The 24,309-nt window shown below is 44.3% G+C and overlaps 1 protein-coding gene across 2 annotated transcripts in view; it reads right to left on the bottom strand.

Moving 5' to 3' along the window:
• LOC137355733 (collagen alpha-1(XI) chain-like) overlaps nucleotides 1-24,309 on the bottom strand; it is a 244,071-nt gene that overhangs the window by 17,398 nt on the left and 202,364 nt on the right. For both annotated transcript variants that reach the window (XM_068021204.1, XM_068021206.1), the window contains 17 exons: nucleotides 22,531-22,584; nucleotides 21,879-21,932; nucleotides 17,264-17,317; nucleotides 15,357-15,410; nucleotides 14,442-14,549; nucleotides 13,090-13,143; nucleotides 12,102-12,155; nucleotides 11,153-11,206; nucleotides 9,102-9,155; nucleotides 7,634-7,741; nucleotides 7,473-7,526; nucleotides 5,248-5,301; nucleotides 4,157-4,264; nucleotides 3,597-3,650; nucleotides 1,827-1,862; nucleotides 1,677-1,730; nucleotides 574-823 (listed from right to left, as the gene is read on the bottom strand). In XM_068021204.1, coding sequence (XP_067877305.1) covers nucleotides 574-823; nucleotides 1,677-1,730; nucleotides 1,827-1,862; nucleotides 3,597-3,650; nucleotides 4,157-4,264; nucleotides 5,248-5,301; nucleotides 7,473-7,526; nucleotides 7,634-7,741; nucleotides 9,102-9,155; nucleotides 11,153-11,206; nucleotides 12,102-12,155; nucleotides 13,090-13,143; nucleotides 14,442-14,549; nucleotides 15,357-15,410; nucleotides 17,264-17,317; nucleotides 21,879-21,932; nucleotides 22,531-22,584 — 1,258 coding nt within the window. The remainder of the gene's footprint in view (nucleotides 1-573; nucleotides 824-1,676; nucleotides 1,731-1,826; nucleotides 1,863-3,596; nucleotides 3,651-4,156; nucleotides 4,265-5,247; nucleotides 5,302-7,472; nucleotides 7,527-7,633; nucleotides 7,742-9,101; nucleotides 9,156-11,152; nucleotides 11,207-12,101; nucleotides 12,156-13,089; nucleotides 13,144-14,441; nucleotides 14,550-15,356; nucleotides 15,411-17,263; nucleotides 17,318-21,878; nucleotides 21,933-22,530; nucleotides 22,585-24,309) is intronic.

Below are 24,309 nucleotides of genomic sequence, written 5' to 3'. Positions count from 1 at the left end.
ATTTTAGGCGATTGACAAAAGAACCAGAGGCGATATAAGGAAAATCTTTTACACAAGTGGTTAGGATTTGGAATGCACTGCCTGAGAGACTTGTGGTGACAGATTCAATTGTAGCCTTCAAAACAGAATTGGATAAATACCTGAAGGGAGAAAATATTGCAGGGATCTGGGGAAAGAGCAGGGGAGTGTGACTTAATGTGTCGAATGGCCTCCTTCTGTGCTGTGCTCGTCTTTGACTTTGTGAAAGCAAGCTTTTGTGGATTGCAGGAAGCTTTAATAATGCATCTATTCATTTGTTAGAATTTGCAAGTTATGTTGGCTGAGACGATACCACATGACTTGCTGGTATCCTCTGCTCAGCCCAGAAATAATGATCACTTGGGTGAGATACCAGTCCATGTGACTGTACCCCAGTGTCAGTCAACCCTATTCAGGAAAGGGCCTGGAAAAAACGCAAAGGGTGAGGCGCGTTAGGGAGAAATGTCTTCCATTGGGAGCCTCTCTTTGTTGTCACACAAAGCGCAGAGCAGACGCGAGAAGGGAGCACACTACTAAATGAGTTTTATAACTTACCATCTTTGAAGTGTGGGTGACAGAGCTGAAGTTCCTTGCAGGTACGCCCGGGGTTGCTCTGTGTCCCCACTGGACGCCTCATCTGCTCTACCTCATCTTTCAGTGAAGACAGGGCCCCAAAGATCTCCTCCATTCCTTCAGCATAGTCAAACAGATTCCCGCCGTTGTCATCGGCTTGTTCGGTCTCGGTGTGCCTCCTTGTCTTTGTTTTGTACATAGGCAGCGGCTGTATCATCTCAGCTGGTGGGCCCTGGCCAGGACAGGAGACAGAAGCCCATTCATATCAGGCTGGTAAAAGGCCATACAAAACGGACCAAACACATTAGCAACCACATGGACCATTTACCCACCCCCTTATCCCGCAGAAATAACCCATGGTCAAGTTAGGAGATACTCTGGGAATAAGTTCTTTTGCCACCCCAAAGTCCGAGGGAGTGGCCAAGTACTCCCTCACCTGTGAAAGGGAAAACTGTGACGTGATTCACTCTGAACCCCTTTGGAGCACTTTCTGCTGGCTGGTTAACAAAACAGCTTGAAACAGAAAACAAAAGTAAAATACTGAGAATGTGGGCGACATAAAACCAGAAAACTGGCAGCATCTGTGGAGAGGGAAATCGAGATAACATTTCAGGTCGATGATGTTCTGATGAAAAGGCCATTGGCCTTTTGGTTTGAAATAGTCTTGGGACTAGATTAACAAGCTGGACACTTGTGGATGGAGTATGTTAACCCTCAGAAAATGGCAGTGGGCAAATTATGAGACTAATAAACAATAGAAGGGATCATTCAAGCTTCAATTTCCATTTCGGAGTGAGAATTATTTTGACCTTTCATTGAGTTACAAGGAAATGAGTTAATTCATGAAAAACAAATTGTGTCAATATTTGAGACATCCAACTGGACAAAATACACGAACCTGAAAATATTTAGATTTCCAGCATTATGCCAACCATAAACGTCGAAGCAAGGGATATTGCTAACTTGGCCACAAGTGAACAGCTTGGGCGACGATCAAAGTTTCAACCACTCTGACAGGGGAAAGTGCACTTACTTCCCACGGCCCTCCCCTTAACAAGAAATGAAATGAATAAATGAATGCTTACAGGTGGACCAGGATTCCCAGGAAGCCCTTCATCACCTTTGAAGCCAATGGGTCCCTGCAAGGGATAGATCACATGATGCTGAGTTCAAGGACCATGGACGACATTGCACAACTTGAGTAGACTGATAAAACAATCGTTGAAGCTACTTACATCGGAACCCTTAGAACCTTTTGATCCTTGTTGACCCTAAACAAAAGAAAGGGGGGGAAATATGACAGATTTTAGCCAACAATTAATCAGGAATTTCAGGATTCTAGAACAGTCCTGTGCAGAGTGAAGGAACATCGAGACAACTCCTCAGTCATTTGCTTCTGACCTGAGTTCCATAGAAAGACTGAAGGCTAGCAAGTACATAATAGAAAGACTGAAGGCTTTGTTATACATGTACAATACAGACAGGAAATACAAAAGCAACTTGCCGAAATGTAGAGTCTAACAGTAAAATACAGTCGGCTGCCATTTTGTTGAATGAGAGCCATGTTTGTTTTGGGTATGGCAGCCATGTTTGTTCTGGGCATGGCAGCCATATTTGTTCTGGGCAGTGTGGCTGCATTTGCCTCATTTAAAATCTCACACTGGTCCCAATCTCGGGAGGAAGGTTCATTGGTAGAACCAAGTCAACCCCAACTGAAAATCTTAAACCAGCTAGGTGTTTTTGATTTGAACTATTCCAGTTTTGTGAACAACAGTCTGGGAACATTTTCTGGATCACATCATCAAAGTTTGCCTTCATTCTTCCAAAGTTTTTCCCTTCACTGGCATAAAGGCTGAACCCAAGCAGCAGTGACAAATTCTGTATCCAATCTATGTGCCTCCCGTCCCCTTTTACTTCACCCAAAAGAACACCAATCCATGCTGTATCAAAAATAAAGGCACCTTTCAAACCAAAATTCCCCAGTTGTGCAAAAAGAGTTGGCCTTCCCTGATTGACGCATTTCTGTGGCTGAAATTTCTGCCTCCAAATTTATGCTTATAATGGACTTCACCAAGAACCGCTGTTCAATGAAAAAATTCATTATGTAAATATGGGCTCCTTATGGTTAGTGGCTTCTTGTGGTTATATTTTGGGGAGACAATGTAATAATGAATACATTGAGAGCATTAATATTGGAAGGAGCTTTGACAGTAGAGAGTATATCTTCAGTTGTACTTTGTGTATCTCACTCTATGCAATCTCAACTGAAAGCAGAAGGGGAAAGCACTGGATGGGATTGAGATTGCTACTTTCTGTCCAAGTCTCTGTACAATTCCTGCCGTTCACTGCCCCTTAGCAAACCGCATGCTTACAAGGTCGAAATCAGTTGCATCGCACAACAAATATGGGGTAAGGAAGGCCAGTTAGTCCAACCTTGCTCATCCAGTAGACAGAACACTGCAGTCTGCCAACCAACGTTCTCTTTCAGGTGCATGGCTACACAGCAATCTGGAATATACCACGCAGTGCATCAAACACGCTGAATGCAACAAAGAAAAAATAGAGAGATCATTGCTGCCAACCCAATCCAGTTGTTCTTCAATCATTTCCAGACATTTCACCCCCATTACCCTCCCCAGAAGCCCATTCTATGTCTTGATCAGGCTTTGTCTGAAGCACTTGCTGATGTCAATCCAAGATTTGCAGTTTGCCAGTTTAAACATGTGTCCTTTGGAAAAAGCTTGCTACAAGCACAGGAACATTAACATATGCAAGCCTGCAGATTGTATTGAATTATCAACATATGCAAACCTATAGATTGTATCACACTGTTAACACATGCAAACCTATAGATTGCATTGCACTGTCAACATATGCAAGCTGATAGATTGCGAGCCAGTTAACTGTTATTAACACACACAAATAATGAGTTAGCAACACACCAGCTACAAAAAGCTGATTTGGAGCCATCTCCACCTTGAGAAAAAGAACAACTATCTACTTACTGGTAAACCTGGAGACCCAGGTGGGCCTAAAGGACCACTCAAACCTTGACGACCCTAAAATGGGGAGAGAAAAAAAATTAAGTTATGAATCATATCTCAAGATGAGCTACTAATATATATCCTGTGTGCATCTTTATAATGAGCCGATAGTGGAGCAAATGCACATTTTATAAAAGTTATTGCACGTTATATTATTTGTTGAGGGAACTGAACTGCTCAGCTCTCTCATGCACTAGAGCTGTTCAGTGGATGCTTTATGTGACTAGAACATACCGAGACCACGTTCTCAAAAACCGGAGCTCCCACAATGCTTGCCACACAACTCAACAATGGCAGGGAGCACTGGGGGTGAGGAAAACCGCCATCCAAATGTGGCATGAATGCCCTAATCAGATTGGCATCTAATTAATGCCTTGTTTATTATTTATCTATCCAGAGGCAAAATACCGGAGACAGAAAACATCACTGGCTCTCAAACCCCACAATATCAGTGAGGTCGGCTGCCAAAAATATAGGTCAGAATCATAACTTGTAAACAACTGCTAGGTCTCTGGACTCACAATATCCCCCTTGGGGCCTTGCGTTCCTTGGATTCCTGGAAGGCCTCGATCTCCCTTCTCGCCCATCTCACCTGGAGGTCCAATTAAGCCGATCAAACCAACATGCCCCTAGAAAAGACAAACCAGGGAAGAATGACAGGAGAATATCACCCTTGCATCCAAAATGTTTGGAGCTGATCAATGGGTTTCCCCATTGGAGTCAAGTGAACCCCATTCAATCACAAGGATCCTCTAAAGGGCTGTCCATTGAATCTAGTTCTGATAGGTACAGTTTTTAATTCCTTTAACTCTGAGCTATTCGCCAAGAGATTTGGAATTATATCCTGGGTCGTATTGCACAAGGGCAGCAGTCACTCGAAAGCAGTCAAGGTAAAAGGGAGTCCCCTTTGAGTAATCACCAATGGAGTAAAGGAACTGTGTTTCACATGTTCCTTTAAGGTTCTGACTGATATTTTTGAGATTGCAGTGTCTATTTACTGTAATTATCCTGAACACTGTGCATTTACCCATTGATGTTCAAGATCTTTATGTAGTGAATTAGGGCCCGCCCTTCCCTCAGTCATTGCCCTATGGAAGATAAGGAGATCACCTGGGAACATCAAAATATTCCAGTGAACGGAATACGGGTGAATGGGTTCACTGTTCAAGCCCTGGCTTTCGTCTTTTACCCAGTTAGTGAGCACGTTAGTGTGAGGCACATATTGGTTCATAGCAGGCGTGAGGTGTCCTTATAGAAGGGCCAGTGACACTGAATCCAAGGGAATATCGAGAGTAAAAAAAGCCCCAAAAATGACCCTTAGATTAATAGAGGAAAAGCACACAAATAGTTTCCTGCTGAGTTGTGAACTATATCACACGTTATCTCAGTTACTGCACATTTTCAAACCCTTTCGTATTAAATCAGCGAATTAAACAGTGTGTGCATGTGTGTGCATCATATCAGCACTGTAGGTAATTTAATAGAGCTGGGAGTAAATGGGAATTTGATTCTGGATACCAATGGATTTATAGAAGTAATCAGAACAAGGTCATTAAGAGTCAAGAACCCATCACTAACACACCATCTCTTTAACAGATCTGTGATTACTTACCTTGTCACCTTTTAACCCTTGAACACCCCTAAGACCAAGCATACCAGGAGGGCCCTAAATAATGTGAGAAAACAGATGGTTAAACACAGTAAAAACAAGCAGGTGGGATTTAATGAGATCTGCCTAACATAAAGACAGGAGTGGCACCCACAGATGTTGACAACCTCTCGCCCTCCTCCCAGGATTACCAGGTCCCAATCCAAGTAGTTGGTCACATGACGCTCACCGTCTCTCTTTGGAGAGCGACAGCCAGGGAGGTTTGGTTTCATTTTGATTCTGAAGGCTTGATAATGGAACCTATGGCTCTTCTGCTGTGGCTATGAGTGGTGGGTTAGCTCACCCTCTATCGCAAGCCTCTTCCTCTCCTACGAGCAACTGATAATGTCTGAAAATCATTCCAGGAAGGGAGGGAGATCAAGAAAGAACGGGGCATTTTTGTTTTGGGCAGCGGTGCATCTGACTCGTACGGAGATCCGTCACCATATTTAAGAACCTCCACACCTTGCACCTGAAACGTTCACACAGGCACAGTTTGTTTGCCCAATATGGAATGCACACTCTCATCTTCAAAGTGGAAGGTGGGAAAGGGAGGCGGGAAAACAAAAAATTAAACATTGTAAAAGTTAAAGCAAGATGGAAAACAAAAGAGTTACAATAGGTAGAAAAGAGTAAAATTATTGTTAAAGAAAATGCCAGAAATTGCACTGCCTGAAAAGGTAGTGGAAGCAGATTTAAAAGGAATTGGATAAAAACTTAAAGGGGAGGAAATTGCAGGGCTATGGGGAAAGAGCAGACGAGTGGGACTCATTGGATAGTTCTTTCAAAGAGCCAGCACAGGCAGGATGGGCTGAATGACCTCCTTCTGTGCTGCAGGATTCTCTGATGCTAAAGAAAATAGGGAATTGGGAGGGGAAAATGGATACCCGTATGTTTACAGGTAAAATGGTTTTTAGTGTAAAACTCTTCAGGATATTTAATTTGCTGCTGCAGAATTAATATTGCAGTAGAGACATTCTTGGCGTTTGGGTAGATTTTTTTAGCTGTAACACTGCAGTTTGTTTCACTGTCACAGTCCATGAACTGAAAATGAACAAATCTGGTCTGCCCAGAGAGGTAGAAAATTCTCAAATGTACTCTGTAATCAGAGGGCCGAATCATCAGTCTCAGATTAAATCTACTGCATCACTAAAATATAGCAGTCAGGTTAAAAAATAATCAAAAAGACTAATGGAATGTTAGTCTTTATAACTAGAGGGCTCGAATATAAATATAAATATCCAGATGTGATTGCACAGGAGAGGGTGCAGAGGAGATTCACCAGGATGTTGCCTGGGCTGGAGCATTTCAGCTATGAAGAGAGACTGAAAAGGCTAGGGTTGTTTTCCTTAGAGCAGAGAAGGCTGAGCGAGGACATGATTGAGGTAAACAAAATTATGAGGGGCATTGATAGGTTAGATAGGATTAAACTGTTTCCCTTAGAAGGAGGGGGTCAATAACCAGGGGGCAGAGATTTAAGGTAAGGGGCAGGAGGTTTAGAGGGGATTTGAGGGGCAAAAAAATTTTCACTCAGAGTTTGGTTGGAAACTGGAACGCACTGCCTGAAGAGGTGGTAGAGGCAGGAACCCTCATGACATTTAAGAAGTATTTAGATGAGCACTTGAAATGCCTTAGCATACAAGGCTGTGGGCCAAGTGCTGGAAAATTGGATTAGAAGAGATAGGTGCTTGATGGCAGGCACAGACACGATGGGCTGAAGGGCCTGTTTCTGTATTCACCAGAATGTTACCAGGGCTCCATGAGTTAGATTATGAGGAAAGATTACATAAACTACGTTTCTATTCCCTGGAATATAGAAGGTTAAGGGGTGATTTGCTTGAGGTTTTTTAGATTTTGAAAGAAATTGATAGAGTAGGTGGAGAGAAACTTTATGCGCTGCTGGGAGAGTCTTGGACAAGGAGCAAAAACCTTAAAATTAGAGCCAGGCCATTCAAGAGAGAAGTTAGGAAACACTTTCTCACTTAAGGTGGTGTGTGGAACTCTCTCCCACAAAAAGCAACAGAGGCCAAGATCATTTAATCATCTTAAATGTGAGAGTGATAGACCTTTGCTAGCCAAGGGTATTAAGAGATATGGAGCCAAGGCAAGTGGACAGAGTTGAGATACAGATCAGCCACGATCACAACAGACTCGAGGGGCTGAATGGCCTTCCCCTGTTCCTATCTTACCATTGGGCCAGGGGGACCAGCCTGACCGGGTGGTCCAGGAAGCCCTTGTTCTCCCTGTTTAAACAGAAAAGACATTGTGAGTGGTTATTGATATTTTCAGCAATTGATATCGTTTGTAATTAAATAATAATTGTACAATGCTCTTTGCACCCTTTACTTACTGCAGGACCAGGTATTCCCCTGAGGCCTTCAGGCCCATGATTGCCTGGTGACCCCTGCGGGCCCACAGGTCCAGTCCTGCCTGGTGGGCCTTCTCGTCCATGTGAACCCTGTGTGAAAAATAACAAGGCCACATAGTGTTATTCAGTAAGTATGTAGGAAGTCGTACTTGTAAGGAGTGTACCTAAGAAGACAAGCATTTAATACACCATGTGATTCAGTTAAAGACCTTTTCTTTTAAGTCAATGGGACAGCATTTCCCAAACCTGCGATCTCTACACCTTAGAAGGATAAGGGCAGCAGACGCATGGGAACACCCCCATCTGCAACTCCCCCTCCAAGTTACACACCATCCTGAGTTGCAAATATATCACCATTCCGTCACTGTCGCTGGGTCAAAATCCTGGAACTGCCTTCCTCACAGCACTGTGGGTGTACCTACCCCAGATGGACCGCAATTCAAGAAGGCAGCTCACCACCACCTTCTCAAGGGCGACTAGGGATGGGCAATAAATGCTGGCCTGGCCAGTGATGGCCACATCCTAAGAATGTTTTTTTTTTCCCAAAAAGTCGAGCATTGTGAAAGAGTCTCATAAAATAAATGACATTTTAAATGCAGAATTACGTACAATCTGTCATATTCCCCCAGAGATTCGGCTGAGTGGAAAATCCGAAATTGGTTTTAGCAGCTTTTGTCAGTGCTTGCGATTCACCCGCGAGACACATTAGTATTTTATTTTTAGTGCTCATGATGCATGCAGGGAATGCTAACATAGTTCTCTGTACATTCTATATTTCCCACGTAAATCGTGAATGTTTTAAAAATCGACTTCTGGTAATCTCGAGACTAAATGTGAGTTCCGGCAGTGCGATTTTAGAGAGATTCCTAAGTTACACTGTATGCAATTCTGCTACATTAAACCTCTTTCCATATATCCCACACTGGATAGAATCCCAAAGGATCATAACATAGTGGAATACTAATACTTTGAGGAAGAAAACAAAGTAGGTCCAATTCCTGCCTTCCTCAGTTTCTGATTTAAGTTTCATGGAGTTACTGGAAAGCTGCAACATCCGAACAAAATGGCCTGGCCTGTCCCTAGAACATATTACCAGCAGTGCAGGGTTAAGATCACTTGCTACAACACTGCCAAGGAAAATATCCATGATATTTCTTCCAAGAGCCGTGCCAGCGACTGGAAAATGAGAGCTAATAGACTTAAGATGAGGACAGATTGCATTCATCAGTGATGCAGGCCAAAGCCAAATAGCCTGCAAACACTAACTATCAGAGTTCACACATGGGTGGGGCAGCACATGGCTATCAGCACTCATGGCATGTCCCCTGAGGAGATCGAGGGAAAAACCCTCAAGTATATTTGTCCATCGCGATTTAATGAAACTTTTGACTTGATGCAAAAATGTCTGCTAGTTAAGTAATTATCATTTTTTTGAAAAAAGGCATCATACCTTCAACCCCTTCAGGCCCTCTCGACCGTCTGGCCCTGGTGGTCCGTGCGGCCCCTGCAAGAGAGAAGCTGCGTTTGAAACCAGCGAGCTTTTAAAATCATTAAACGATTCGGAAGACACTGTCCGAGCCAGTGTGGGGCTCTTGGGTCACATGGCCTGTCAGTGTTGCTGCTTCGAGCTCCCATATTTGATGCATGTGAATGGAGTTCAATTAATTACAGTGGTGCACAAAATGAATTCCAGTGTTTCATCAGCCTCACATTCAAAGGGCAGGAGCCTTGTAATAATAGGCTGTCATTGTGATGTATTTGCATTGAAGTACCAGGCAAACCTCTTTCAAAAAATGCTGCCTTTTGTAGACTGTTCGCTGAATATGTACCCTGTGAACTAAACAGTTTATTAAATTCATTTAGGCTTCACTCATTGCTATGGCAGCATTACAATTTTCAAAGCTCTTTCCTTTATGTGGCGCTGTTATAAAAAAAGAATTATGCAGTGGCTTCCACAAGGCTTGATCTTAGATGTCAACACTGCATTAGCCATCTAAAGTGACAAAAAAAAAACGTTTAATTACTCCCAACATAAATGGGATGTCAAGCGACTGAGAGGAGTGACTGGAGTTACGGTGACTGGATAAATCACATTCCTTTCGTGCTATTTTTTTGGGACTGTTACCAGGGCTTTAGGGATTGCATGGCATAATTTCATTCGTTTTTCTACGAAGAGCGCCTCATCATTTGTGTAAACGTCATTTACTTCTAAAGAAATGTTTGCAGCTGTACGATGCCTGGAAGTGTCGCAAAGTGTTTCACGCAGTGAATTACTTGTGGAGTACCCTGACTGCTCTGTGACCGCCCTCCCCAGCCCCCCCCCCCCATCCCATTCCATACCAGCAAACATGCTGTACATCAAGTGATTGCACTTCAAGAGTGAACCACTTGCAGTGAAGCACATTGAGGTCCTGTGAAACGTGCCATGGCAATGAGAAAAAAAGGAATTTAACTTAAAATTACATTTTAATTAAACTTAAAAATTAAACAAGCGGCAAGGAGATGAACAGTATTGACTGTTTAATTTGTTGGCGATAGTTGAGAGGAGAATGTTGGTCAGAATGCTAAGAGTGAGATGAACAAACACTATATACATTGACGTTCAGCATTGTGCTAAGCCGAAATGAATGTGAGTAATAGACACATTCTGTTTAACTTCATAGGAAGGTTTACGATACATGAAGAGCAAACATTTGATGCCAGTGTCACCAGGAATGCCAAACATTCATAGAACAAGTCTTCCGATGTGGCTGCCCTCAGCAGTATTTGTTGGATTCACCCTAGTTATCCGATCTCTTAGCTTTTCTGCGCGGGTCAGTAATTCACTTTCATCAACTCTAGTTTCACCTGCCATCAGGAACGGCCCTAGGCAGATTCTTAAGCGTGCAAAAACAAATTTGCACTAACTGTACAAGACTTGCATGCACACAGTTGCTTCAAAGTCATGGCTGCAAGTTCAGAGCAACTTCACATAAGCAAATCTTGTCCGTATAATTGTCTGTAGCTGTCAAATCAATTGTACGGTCTAAATGAGACACATTCAGCAAAGAAAATTGAATAGTAAGAATTAACTACTTAGGGAGAGTAAATAAAACTTGAACACTGCTCCCAATCGGGGATGACACTTCAGGGAGCATAAAACCTAGACTGACACTCCTGGTGCCGTACTGAGGGAGTGCTGCAATATTGGAGGTGCCATCTTTTGACCGTGACATTAAACTGAGGTTCTGTCTGCCCTCTCAGGTGGATGTAAAAGAATACAAGGCATTATTTTGAAGAATTCTTCCCCGTGCCCTGGCCAAGAACACTAAAACAGAATATCTGGTCATTATCACATTGCCATTTGTGGGATCTTGCCATGCGTAAATAGGTTACTGTGTTTCCTAAGTTCCAACGCTTCAAAGGTACTGCACTGGCAGTAAACTGCTTTGGGTCATCCCAAGGTCAGGAAAGGCGCCATATATAAATGCAAGCCCTTTTCTCTTGTATGAAAGTACTTACTCTCTTTCCAGGAGAACCGGGAGGACCTGGCTCACCAGATGCACCACGTGGGCCCTGAAAACCCAACAAAGGAACATTACACAGATTCATCCTCTTACACAGCTTTGAGAACATGCAATTAGCTGGATGAAGCATAAAACTGGTTGCTGTGATTTCCATTCAGTCGTTACTACAAGTGTTGAGCTAACAGCTGCTAAGTAATTGGGAGTAAGGACACAGAGAGAGTAGGGATAGAGGGAATGGCCTGGTTGGTGGGATCTGCCTGGACCTGTACCGAGGCCCCAGCTTTCCCTACATCACAACAGTGACTACACTTCAGAACTACGTCATTGGCTACAAAGCACTTTGAGAAGCCCTGAAATCATGAGAAAGTGCTAAATAATTTAAAGTCTCTCTCTAACCTCATATGTAAATAATATAAGGAGGTTGTGCAGATCGTAGCAGGTACTTACAAAGGGATATAAGCCAGTTCATGTCAGAAATTCAGTGGGAAGGTGTGTGACTATTTGGTGGGGCAATTGATTCAGAGATGCGAGATGTTTTTTAATGGACTTTGTGTCCAGGCAGAAATGGACTGTTCTAGGCCTAGACATTTCTCTGTCTCTCTCACATCACAGTATGAAGCAAGAACATTTTCTATAAGTAGCTAAATGAAGCCTAAAAACCCAGCAGCCAGTCTCCCTTTAAACTCTCTTACATTACACTTCCCTTCCCACATGAGGACTCCATGACTTCCCTGGAGGAAGAAGCTTGGTTATTGGTGTCTGGTTATTCCTTACAGACAGTTAGTTGTAGACTCAGAGCCTTGGCCAATTGTGGGGAGTTGGGGGGGGGGTGGGGGGGGTGGGGGTGGGGGTGGGGGGTTTAAAACCATGAAAATACCTTCTAAGACAATTACTTAGCAATTTTTGGTGCGTGCATAGTTTTACATGGACTGTGCAAAACCTACCGGTAGGCCAGAATCTCCAAGACTGCCCTTCTCACCAATTCCACCGTCCACACCCTAAGATAAAAATCAGGAAATGCATTGGTTGCCTTAGTGACGCTAAGTTAAGGTACATGAAAAATCAGCCAGACGGAGCAATGAGGAGCTTTTTATTTTAAACGCAGTGAGTATTCATGTGCTGAACGGGTGGCAAAGCAGATTCAATAGTAACATTCAAAAGGGAAATTGGATTAATAGGTGAAAAGGAGAAGTTGGAGGGCTGAGGGGAAAGAGCAGGAACTAATTGGATAGCTCTTTCAAAGAGCTAGGACAGGCACAATGGGCCGAAGGGTCTCCTTCTGTGCTGTATGTTATGTTTTGTGGGGTAGGAGTGAGACAGGAATGAAGGCCAACATTCCCCACGATCTCAAAGACAAGCGGGAGGAGGAGCTGCTCAGTGTAACTTTGCCACAAAGTACTGAAGCCTCATTACTCCTTTCATCCCTCTGGATTTTTCCCTCTCTTCCGAGTGCTATCCTTCACAATATGAACCTTGACCCTTTGACCATCGTTACTCGGTGAGTAAAAACAATTAAGACAGAAGTGACTGACGACACCGACCCACAATTCAGTCAGTTGTGCATATGGCCCATTGATGCAGGGCTGGCTTGTGATTAGGTTCCAGGAGGCTGTACTGAGGGCTGAACAAAGAACAAAGAACAAAGAAAATTACAGCACAGGAACAGGCCCTTCGGCCCTCCAAGCCTGCGCCGATCCAGATCCTCTATCTAAACATGTCGCCTATTTTCTAAGGGTCTGTATCTCTTTGCTTCCTGCCCATTCATGTATCTGTCTAGATACATCTTAAAAGACGCTATCGTGCCCGCGTCTACCACCTCCGCTGGCAACGCGTTCCAGGCACCCACCACCCTCTGCGTAAAGAACTTTCCACGCATATCCCCCCTAAACTTTTCCCCCCTCTCTTTGAACTCGTTTGAAGACTTTCACTTACCGGAACACCTGGCTCGCCTGAAGGACCAGGATCACCGGGAAAACCAGCAGGACCCTGAGAGGCAATAGAGATGGAGGATAACAGTGAGTGAAGTATGGCACAATAGAAGGGTTAAATAAGGCAAGAAATAGGCCTAGCTGTGATCCTTTGGAATACAGACTCAGAAGCATTATTACGCCTATAAAACAAGGATTGCTATTACATTATAGTGCTTACCCATTGTCTCGCGAGACAAGGAGGCTAAAGAGAGAGAGATACACACAGGGTGGTTGTATCTGGAGAAATCACACACTATTGCACTACTTGCAGGAGTGATATCTTTCACATAAAAGTCTACAATTTCACAGTAAACCCTTCGAAAGTCACACCTAATTGGCACCAAGTCCGCTCACCCAACACTCCTGTGCTTACTGACCTGTGACTCCCAATTGGCAACACCTCGATTTTAAAATCCTCATCTTTGTTTCAAATCCCTCCAGGGCCTCGACTCGCCCCATCTCTGTCGTCTCCTCCAGCCCTACAACCCTCCAGGATCTATGCACTCCTCCAACTCTGGCCTCGTGCATATCCCCGACTAACATCGCTCCACCATTGGCGGCCGTGCCTTGAACTGCCTAGGACCAAAGCTCTGGAAATCCCTCTGTAAACCACTCTACTCCTCTCTCCTTCTTCAATTCACCCCTTAAAATCTACCTCTTTGATCAAGCTTTTGGTCGCTTGTCCTAATATCTCCTTATGTGATTAGGTGTCAATTTTGATTAACATTCCCGTGAAGCACCTTGGGACATTTCGCTACACTAAAAGGTGCTATATAAATGTAAGTTGTTGCAAGAACATAAGAAATAAGAGCAGGAGGAGGCCATTCAGCCTTCGAGCCTGTTCTGCCATTCAACAAGATCATGGCTGATCTTCTACCTCAACTCCACCATCCCGCACTATCCCCATACCACGTGATTCCCTTAGTATCCAAAAATCCAACGACCTCTGTCTTGAATATATTCAATGACTGAGCATCCACAGCTCTCTGGGGTAGAGAATTCCAAAGATTCACAATCCTCTAAGCAAAGAAATTTCTCCTCATCTCAGTCCTAAATGACCCCTTATTCTAAGAATGTGACCCCTTGTTATACACTCCCCAGCCAAGGGAAACATCCTCCCAGCATCTACCCTGTCAAGCCCCTTAAGAATGTTATATGTTTCAATGACATTACTGCTCATTCTTCTAAACTCCAGGGAATATAGTCCTAGTCTGCCCAATCTCTCCTCTTGGGACAATCCCCTTATCTCAGGAACCAGTCTAGTGAACCATAGTTGCTTTCTTCCTAGATACAGATAGTGGCTGATCAACTTACCACGTTGCCTTTGGCTCCATCTTCACCTGGAGGACCTTTGATCCCTGCAGGCCCCGCTGCACCTGGAGGGCCTGAATCACCTTTCTCACCAAGTTCACCTTTAGGACCCTGACAGTTAAGGGAAGATATTGAAATAGGAAAAAAAATTGGTTTCAAAAATGAGCATAAATTTCCAGACATGCGTACTCATTTTTTTTGAAATGCCACTTTTACTCTCATATCTTCAAGAACCTCACATGAAAAACACGGCACATGGTTCCAAAAACGAGTGCTAATGGGTGAAATATGTATTCAGTATCTGGGCACGTTGACACCCTCACACCAGCAGGTCTAGTAGATGATTCCATAGCAGCCATGGCAGAGACCCCCGAATCAAGTCTCTGGTGTGATGGGCTAAATGGCCATTTATGTAATTGCATGTCAGCATCAAGCTCTCCCAGGGCATGTACGATACAGATCAGATGTAGGGTGAAGGTTCCTTGGTTTGTCCCTCACTCCTGCCTCAGACAAATGTCCTCTGCTGCATTATTGTGGCATTTCTCTCTCTTGCACAGAGCAATAGATGACCACATGGGTGAGAGGACTACTTTAGTGCAAGTTAATGCACAATTTTATGGACTTGCTCCTTTGGGGAATGACCAACACTGCTCCAAATCAATAGACAATTACCAATTAGGCAGCAAGGCTGAGATGGGCTATTCGGGAGTGAGGCGGACTGTATATACGAGCATCCACGTCCTCAATAGTGCTTCAACTAAAGGCACGAAGCAGGTCATTTATTTTCCAATTGATATATATAGTTGGATCTTTTCAAGCTGTAATGAGATTTTGTCTTATACAATGACAGATTTCTTCGTACTACATGTCATTGTATTATCCTTGTTCTGTGTCTTTGCTGCAACATAGGATACTCACAGTGACACCTGGCTCTCCAAGTGAGCCCGGATCTCCGGCGTCTCCCCTCTCTCCCTGTCAATGAGGTCAAACACAATGGTTACACGGAGCTGAGCTTCTCGCAGCCAAAACCGCATTTAGTTACAGGACTGACACAAATCCTAGAACACGAGAGGCTGAGTTTTAGCAGCGCATTGCGCTCTGCGGTGGCGCGCTGTGAAAGCGGCGGAGTTCCGACACAAGTGCCTCCGCCGAGATCTGCGATATTATGTGCGGGGTCTCATTTTTTTTTTATTCATTCATGGGATGTGGGCGTCTCAGGCCAGGCCAGCATTTGTTGCCCATCCCTAATTGCCCTTGAACTGAGTGGCTTGCTAGGCCATTTCGAGGGCATGTAAGAATCAACCACATTGACTGTGGATCTGGAGTCACATGTAGGCCAGACCAGGTAAGGACAGCAGATTTCCTTCCCTAAAGGACATTAGTGAACCAGATGGGTTTTTACAACAATTGACAATGGTTTCATGGCCATCATTAGACTAGCTTTTAAATTCCAGATTTATTAATTGAATTCAAATTCCACCTTCTGCTGTGGTGGGATTCGAACCCATGTCCCCAGAGCAATACCTGCGTCTCTGGGTTACTAGTCCAGTGACAATACCACTAAGCCACCACCTTTAAATGGAGGGGGTGGAGCGGCCGTCCCTGATGACATACAGGGGGCGACCGCCGTGTCCCCGGCAACGGTGTCCGGTGCCATCACGCAGGTGCCGGTGCCATTTTTAAAGGGCTTCAAGCCCTTCAGTGGCATTTAAATTTTTAAAGGTCCCGGTCTCCAGGATATAAAAATAAAATGTTAATTCAACTTTAAATCCCATCTCCCGCCACCTCCCCCCCAATGGATAATCTAGATATAAATTGCCCTCTCCCCTCATAAAAAACCTTTAATGATATCCCGAACTTTCCCCCCCCCAAAATTTGTTCCCTTTGACCCTCAACCCCTTCCCACCATCCCTGCAACCAATAATGTGTTTTCCCCACTCCCCTGCCCTTTTGTCCTGATAATTTTATTCCACACCCCCCCTCCCCACCAGTGTCTCGCACGCGACTCACGTCTGGTTAGCCGTACAATCGGCGTGGGATGGCCGCCGTCGGCAGGTAAGTTAATTTGAATGTTAATTATCCTCATTTTAATATTGTAATGAAGGCCCCTCCACCAAGCGGCAGGGAGGCTGCACCGAGGCCTCACCACCGCCACTAATACCCGGCGGGGCCTGCTAGCATTTTACAGGCCTATCCGCCACGACCCAAGGTGTCGAGGGGATGGTAAAATGCAGCCCGAGATGTGAGGTGACTCTTGGGGACTGACGCCAACTAGGGCCAAAGGGCTTCTCTGCCAAGCCATGACATGAAAGTAGCACTGAAATATAAGCAGCAATGTGGAAGATCTCTCTGTGCAACTCAATGTCTTCTTCTCCTCTCTTTATGATGTATTTCTTAGGGTTTCCTTCAGGGATCCACCTGCCAGTGGAAACAGTTCCTTCTGATTTAGTCCATCGAAACACCAACAGAAGTTTGAAAATTACGAGAGATACTAAAGTATCACTTGTACCAAGGGCTCCAAGTGGCCGCTCTGAGACTGAAGACCCTAACCTTTAGCCAAGAGGCCAAGTTCAACTCAACACTTTCTCCCCCACAAGTGAACATAGTAAAGATACTGGCTCAATAGAGTGGATAAGAAAATCTCTGCTCTGTCAAAACCTTCTCATGTGCATGATGTCCTGCTAGTCCCTCCCACCCCCCCCAGTCACCTGTCCCGGCCTCCCTCTCTGAAACTGCCAATTACCCCAGGTATCAGCAAACAGTTGAGCAGTTCCTTTGAAATGTGCCCTGGACTGTACTCAGATAGTCACAAAAAGGTCACTCACATTTTCACCCACGGATCCCGGGGAGCCGACCCCTCCTGTGAGGCCAGGAGGTCCCTAAAAAGACACAAAGGGAAAAATGAACAATGAGCACATTTTGGTTCAAGATCGTTAGACCTCTAACTCTCACAATTGTGAAGCTGCAGACTGCGATTCCTCAAAAGGGACCTGGAGGTTTTACTTACAGCAACCACATGAATAAAAAATTCAAGCACGTATACAACCTGTCAGCAGTCACTGAGTAAGCATTTTTTTTCTTTCTTGAACAGGTTCACAGACAGGATCTCAACAACACCTTTTGAATCTCCCCAAAAATTACATAGATTATACAGCACAGAAACAGGCCATTTGGCCCAACGAGTCCATGCTCCACATGAGCCTCTCCCACCCATACTGCATCTCACCCTATCATCATAACCGTCTGCTCTTCTCTCCCTCATGTATTTGCCCATCCTCTCCTAATATTCACCTCAACTACTACTCGTTGTAGCGAGTTCCATGTTCTCACCACTCACTGGCACTATGAGGGATCAGGCTCTGTGGAGATTTTGGCTTGCAAAAGACTTGTGTGCAAGATGGTATATAGTTTCAAAGAGACGATTAGCCAAGATGACTGTATTTTGTTGAAGTATCCCTTTATAGACCAACTCTTACATTTTCCAACAGGGGTCCATTGGCCCCAACAGACCTGTAAAGTCACCAAGGTGCATCAGGTCATGGATCAGGTATACAAGGCTGACAGCATCATGTCCCAGGTTTTTTGTATTCTATACTTTTTTCTGTAGAAGGTCATGGACAGACCAGAAGAAAGAACAACCTTTTCTGTAGGGCTTTTCACGACCTCACGACGGTCCACATCGCTCTTCAGCCAATGAAGTACTGCGACAAATGACCAGATAACCTGTTTTTTGTTTGAAGTGATGGATGGGGGATAAAGATTGGACACTATCAGGGAGCGTTAAAAGATCCCATGGCACTACTTTGAAGAAGAGCAGGGGGAGCTCTCACTGGTGTCCTGGACAATATTTATCCCTTAACTAACATCACTAAAACAGATGACCTGGTCATTATCACCTTGCTGTTTGTGGGAGCTTGCTGTGCACAAATTGGCTGCCAAATTTCCTGCATTACAACAGTGACTTCACAAGTACTTCACTGGCTGTAAAACTCTTTAGAACATCCTGAGGTGGTGAAAGGTGCTACAGAAATGAATTAGCTCAAGGCCAAATCAGTGAGCCAACGTGTTTGATGACCATAGGCAGCTGAATGTTGTTACCTGGGATCTCGGCACAGTAAGAAAACCAAGCGAAAATCAATTTTTATTGAAACAGTCATTTCCAGTGGATAGGATATGAAATGCTGGTCACATCCCACCATTAGTGTTCAGCAAAATTGCAGTTCTCAGTGATCTGAATGGAAACAGAGCTCCTTTGGTATTCTGCTTCCTGGAGATGCGATTTAAGGTGTGATTGCTTTTTTAGACTCTAGATTATAGATTTGATTGCACTATTTCCCACTGAATACAAGTGAGAATTGGACCAGATGCATGGAAATACTTTTTATTTTATGTTAATTCTCAGGAGGCGGGCGTCACTGACATGTTTGGCATTTATTGCCCCAACACTACTTGTTCTCGAGAGGGTGGTCATGGCAAGCCACCTTCTTGAACCACTGTAGTCCGAGTGGTGATGCTGCTCCCACAGTGCTGTGAGGTAAGCAGTCCCTGGATTTTGACCCAGTGACACCAACAAGAAGCAGTCAAAAACTATCACGCCCACCACCGGGTCTACAATCGGCCTGAGTCTCTGGGCTGGGGAAAAAAAACTGAATTCTCGCTGCCCACTGGGACCCACACTGATGGAGAATGCAGGGTGAGGCGAGAATTCTCGTAGAGAGAGGACAGGTTGCATAAACTTGCCTTGTCTACCCTTGAGTTTAAAAGTTGAGCAGTGATCTAATGAAGGTGCTTAAACAAATAAAAGGATTTGACAGGGTAGGTACAGATCAATCATTTTCTCTGGAGGAATCCAGAACAAGGGGGCACAAGGTTAAAATTACAGCCAGTCCATCTCGGGTGTGAAATCAAGAAGTACCTTTTTCACACAAAGGGTCGTAGAAATTTTGAACTCTCACCTCCCCCACAAAAAGACATGGGTGTTGGGACCACTGTAGCTTTCTTTAGTTAGAAATACAGCACTGAAACAGGCCCTTCGGCCCACCAAGTCTGTGCCGACCAACAACCACCCATTTTTATACTAATCCTACATCAACCCCATATTCTCTACCATATCCCCACCATTCTCCTACCACCTACCTACACTAGGAACAATTTACAATGGCCAATTTGCCTATCAACCTGCAAGTCTTTGGCTGCGGGAGGAAACCGGAGCACCCGGCGAAAACCCACGCAGACACAGGGAGAACTTGCAAACTCCGCACAGGCAGTATCCAGAATCGAACCCGGTTTGCTGGAGCTGTGAGGCTAACCACTTTCAAAACTGAGATCGACAGATTTAGGTTGGATGAGGGGATCAAGGGATACAGAGCAAAGGCTTGCTATTGGGGCAAATCAGCCATGATCTAACAGAATGACGGAACAGGATCGAGACGATGAATGGCCTACTCCAGCTCCTATTAGAGGACTGGCATTGCCTGTTAAACTGTATTCTCAAATAAACAAGAGCTTCTGGGTGAGGGGAGAGGGAGGAGAAATAATTATTGAAAATATAAGAGGGATTGTCTGAACAAGTCACATGCCCCTGAAATGGGGTTTCAAAAGTTGGGCTGACAAGGAGTGCTGATTTATCAGAATAAAATGTTCCTTGCCAGCTTCCTTAATACACCATAAATATATTCAGCTAATTTTGTGTGAACACACACACACACACAGTTGAAGCATCTGTTGTTTGCTGTTAGACTCTCCCATGGCTCGAAAACCTGCAGAATCTGTTGATTAAACAAAGCAAATAATTATGCAAATAAACGATTTCAAAGAGTTGGTCTCCGTCTGTCAGTTGCCTCCCAGCTGCTCTGTGAGAAACACATGGTGCTGCATACTGTCTGCACAAAGTGTGCAGTGAAGATTCACACACACAAGAGGCAAGAGCTATTTCCCCCCACTCTGGAGTTTGGTTGCAGAAGAAAGACAGACTTACATTTCTATAGCACCTTTCACCATCTCAGGACATCCCAAAGCACTTTACAAATGGAGTACTATTGAAATGTAGTTGTCATGTAGGAAACATGGCAACTAATTTGCACACAGACAGCAAAAGTGATAATGACCAGGTCATCTGCTTTTAGTGAATATTGCTAAAGGGATAGATCTTGGTCAGGACACTGGGGAGAACTCCCCTGCTCTTCTTCTAATAGTGCACCTGAGGGGGCAGATTGGGGTCTCGGTTTAAAATCTAATCTGAAAGACAGCACCTCTGACGAGGCAGCACTTCTGGAGTACTACGCTGGGACGGTCAGCCTAGATTTTGAGCTCAAGTGTCTGGAACGGGACTTGAACTCATAACCTTCTGTCTCCGAGTGAGAATGCGACCAGTGAAGCAATAGAGGATCAAATTTAGTGTATCACTGGGTTGCTGGTTTTGGCGTACTCCTGCATGGTTTTGCATACGATCCAGTGAAAATAATGCCCAGCTAAACACTGGAATGTCTGCAGAAGGAAACCTTTACAGGGAAACTCATTTAATGATTCTTTGTTTGAGGAAAAAGGGGAGGTAGGGAGTTCCACGGCTTTAATGACCTCAGGGAAGCTCGCTCACGCACCAGTGTTTAATTTGCACTCGTGTATTGGAAAGTGAAAAGATGTGCTGTACACACACCCGACTTTACGTATAGAAATATAGGAACAGGAGGAGGCCATTCAGCCCCTCAAGCCTGTTCTACCTTTCAATTAGATCATTGCTGATTAGTATCTTAACTCCATCTACCCGCCTTGGTTCCGTAATCCTTAATACCCCTCCCCAACAAAACCTGCTGTTAGATCACCCTTTAATCTTCTGTACTCGAGTGAATACAAGTCCAGTCTATGCAACCTGCCCTCACAATTTTTCTGATTGTGCGTCATATTTCCACACTCGTGTAATTAAACTTAGGTCGAATGGTTATTAGAGATATATGCCTGACTTGCGTCTGCTAACACACTACCCGAAACACTCTTTATTGTCCCTATGTTCTCACTGTGCTGGGATTGCACCCTTTCCGTTCTCTGACTCACTCTTTCTCAGGTCATTAAAGCCGTGGAACTCCCTACCTCGCCTTTTTCCCCAAACAAAGAATCATTAAATACACAAGGTTAACGAAACCCAAGTCACTATTTCCCGATATATTTCCATAGCTTCTCCTTTCAACCACGGCAGTTTCCTGCACCATGTGCCTTTACCTATTACCTATCTTTCTCAGTATATGAAACATTTAGAGAGGGATTGGGCGCTGGCTTCGTAAAATACTGCATGAAGATTCTAGAAGCATCTCTCGTCCATTGTGCTACACCTCATTCAACTGCAGTTTGGAATGAAATAAATGGCTATTTTATTCCTTTTTGTGAAGTTATTCATTGTTTAGGCTCAAGTACAATGAGAAGTGGGGAATATAAGAGAAAACTTACACTGGCACCATTAGGACCAGGAGGACCTCTTGCTCCAGGAGAACCAGATGGACCCTGCAGGAAAGGAAATGATGAGAGAAACATTAACAGGTGCTCCATGATACACACGAGTTCTTGTCATTCTGTGAACTATTGTTCGTCTCCATCTTATACTCAGGAATAATCAACGACCCAAGAAAGCATTTTCAAACTTAGTCACCCAAGTAACAGTTTAGTAGCCATGGGCTGCGGGACACTCATGACCTTTGACCCTGTTACTAAGGTGTGGCTTATAGTGAAGGGAAGGGAGGTTGATGGGTAGATTATGGAGCAGATTTTATGAATCAGTAGTTCGAATAACGAGTGTAGAGATTAGTGGCACCTTTATTGTGGTCTATTATTTTCAGCCAGGCTGCAAAACTGGCATGTTAACATCAACGTCAGAAACGCAAACGTTGCTTCCGACGGGCCGCTAACTCATAAAAAACTGCTCCTATATTCCATTTATACTTCTCAACCTGCTCCGAGTTGAAAGGATGGATTCTGGCTTGAAAATTGGAGCCACGGCACAATTTGATAGAACCAGCATTATGCTGCTTGATAGCAAGGTGTCTCCATTCCATGAGGACGATTGCTAGGAAACGATACTATTGTTACATTCCTGTCCACCTACCATGGGGCCAACATCTCCACTTTCACCCTTTTCACCAGGAAGACCAGGCAAACCCTGTAAAACACAAGTAAGGGAAGTGATCAGCACCATAATGAGTTAAAGGCATTAGGTTCCACTTGTCTTATCCATTCATTTTTCTAAATTAATTGCAAGCTCAAAAGCTTACACAGATGTAATCGCAGAAAGAGACAGTCTCAGTTTCCAGCACAAAGCCATCTTTAACTCATGCTCACAAGGCTATGTACATTGCGTGGCACGCTACCAATTCAATATTTGTACAGTCCCTCGAATTTTGGTGATGCTTCCAGTTCAGGAACGCCTTGCTCTTGCGATTTAGTAGCTCCTGAATCTCCTGGTTATTCTCATCAAACCAGTCTTGATGTTTCCTGGTCGAGAAGTCAAGAGTTATCTTCGCAAGTGCTGATTATTGTAGCTTGGAGGGCAGACCAGGCATTGTGGACATTCTGTGGTTCCTGTTCATTGTGCGTCGCCACGTTGCTTGTAAGTCGCTGCCTCAGTAGGTCTTTCTTCTCAGGGTCCTTGATACCATCGACATTGCTTTTCCTGCGGCAGGGCTTCTGCTGGCGTTGCCGGTTTTGGACTGGGTTTATGGAGGTAACAGCTCGGATTAGGTAATGGTTGGTCTAGCAGTCATCGGCTCCTATCACGGCGTGGCTAGTGCAAACATCCTTGCGGTCCTTCGCTCAGACGATGATATAGTCAAGCAAATGCCAATGCCTGGAGTGAGGGTCCTGTCATGAGGTCTTGCATTTGTCTCTCTGACGAAATAGGCCACTCGTATCAGATCCCTCAAATGTCCAGAACGGCTTTGCAAAAATGGATTAATTTACACAGTGCAGTCACTATTCTAACGGAGGAGTCACAACAGCCAACTTGCGCACAGCAAGCTCCCACAAACAGCAAATGAGACAAATGAAATGTGTTAGCTGAAGAAGGAACTTTGGCCAGGGAAATCAGGAGGACACCCTGCTCTCCTCCGAACAATGCCATACCGTCTTTGGCGTCCACCTGAACATGAAGATAGGGCCTCTTCTCAACATCATAATTAACAGACGCCACTGATACTGCAATGCTCAATTGGTACTGCACTCAAATGTCAAGCCTAGAGGGCTAGTGGAAAATGAGCCAAAATAATTCTTACAAAGTATGGTATACAATGTGTAAAAACATCTTAAGCAGGAGCGGTCCAGCAATGTGTAAAACCCTTTATGTGGCTCCTGTATTCACCAAATCCCACACAAATAAACACCGACTCCTACACAACTAACAGCACTCAAACAATGACTCCCCGCTGTGCAATGGACCTTGAATTGTCAGCTTCATCCTCACTCAATGCTGGAAATATTTCTTGAATTCGCTGTCAAGTGCTATAAATTTTGAGAACAAATCAAAACCTGTCCAACAAACTGAGTTAATTCATGCTTCTAACTAGAATGGATGTACAAAACAAACGCAGTTAGGATGGTATGAGATTCCTATTGCCGATGCCACCTGACTCCCGACCTTGATCATCAATCGTGTCACGTTCCTCTCTGCTTGATGACAGATTACACTGTTGAGGAGCAGGTCGGAGGTGACACAAGGACCTTTCACCTTTGAGCAATGAAGGAACGTACTTATTCCCAAAACATTCCCAAAGCAAAGTGAACATCTTTCATTTCTTTCAGTTGGTCACTCTGCTGCAGACAAATGATGTGTGGCAATTCCCCCAACAGGGAGCTGCCTACGTTGGAGCAGAGCCGGTCAGACTGCTAACTA

The sequence above is a fragment of the Heterodontus francisci genome, chromosome 43, assembly GCF_036365525.1.
Source record: "Heterodontus francisci isolate sHetFra1 chromosome 43, sHetFra1.hap1, whole genome shotgun sequence".
Taxonomy (NCBI): domain Eukaryota; kingdom Metazoa; phylum Chordata; class Chondrichthyes; order Heterodontiformes; family Heterodontidae; genus Heterodontus; species Heterodontus francisci.
The sequence above is the reverse complement of the archived record's forward strand: the minus strand, read 5'-3'. Positions and strand labels throughout refer to the sequence as shown.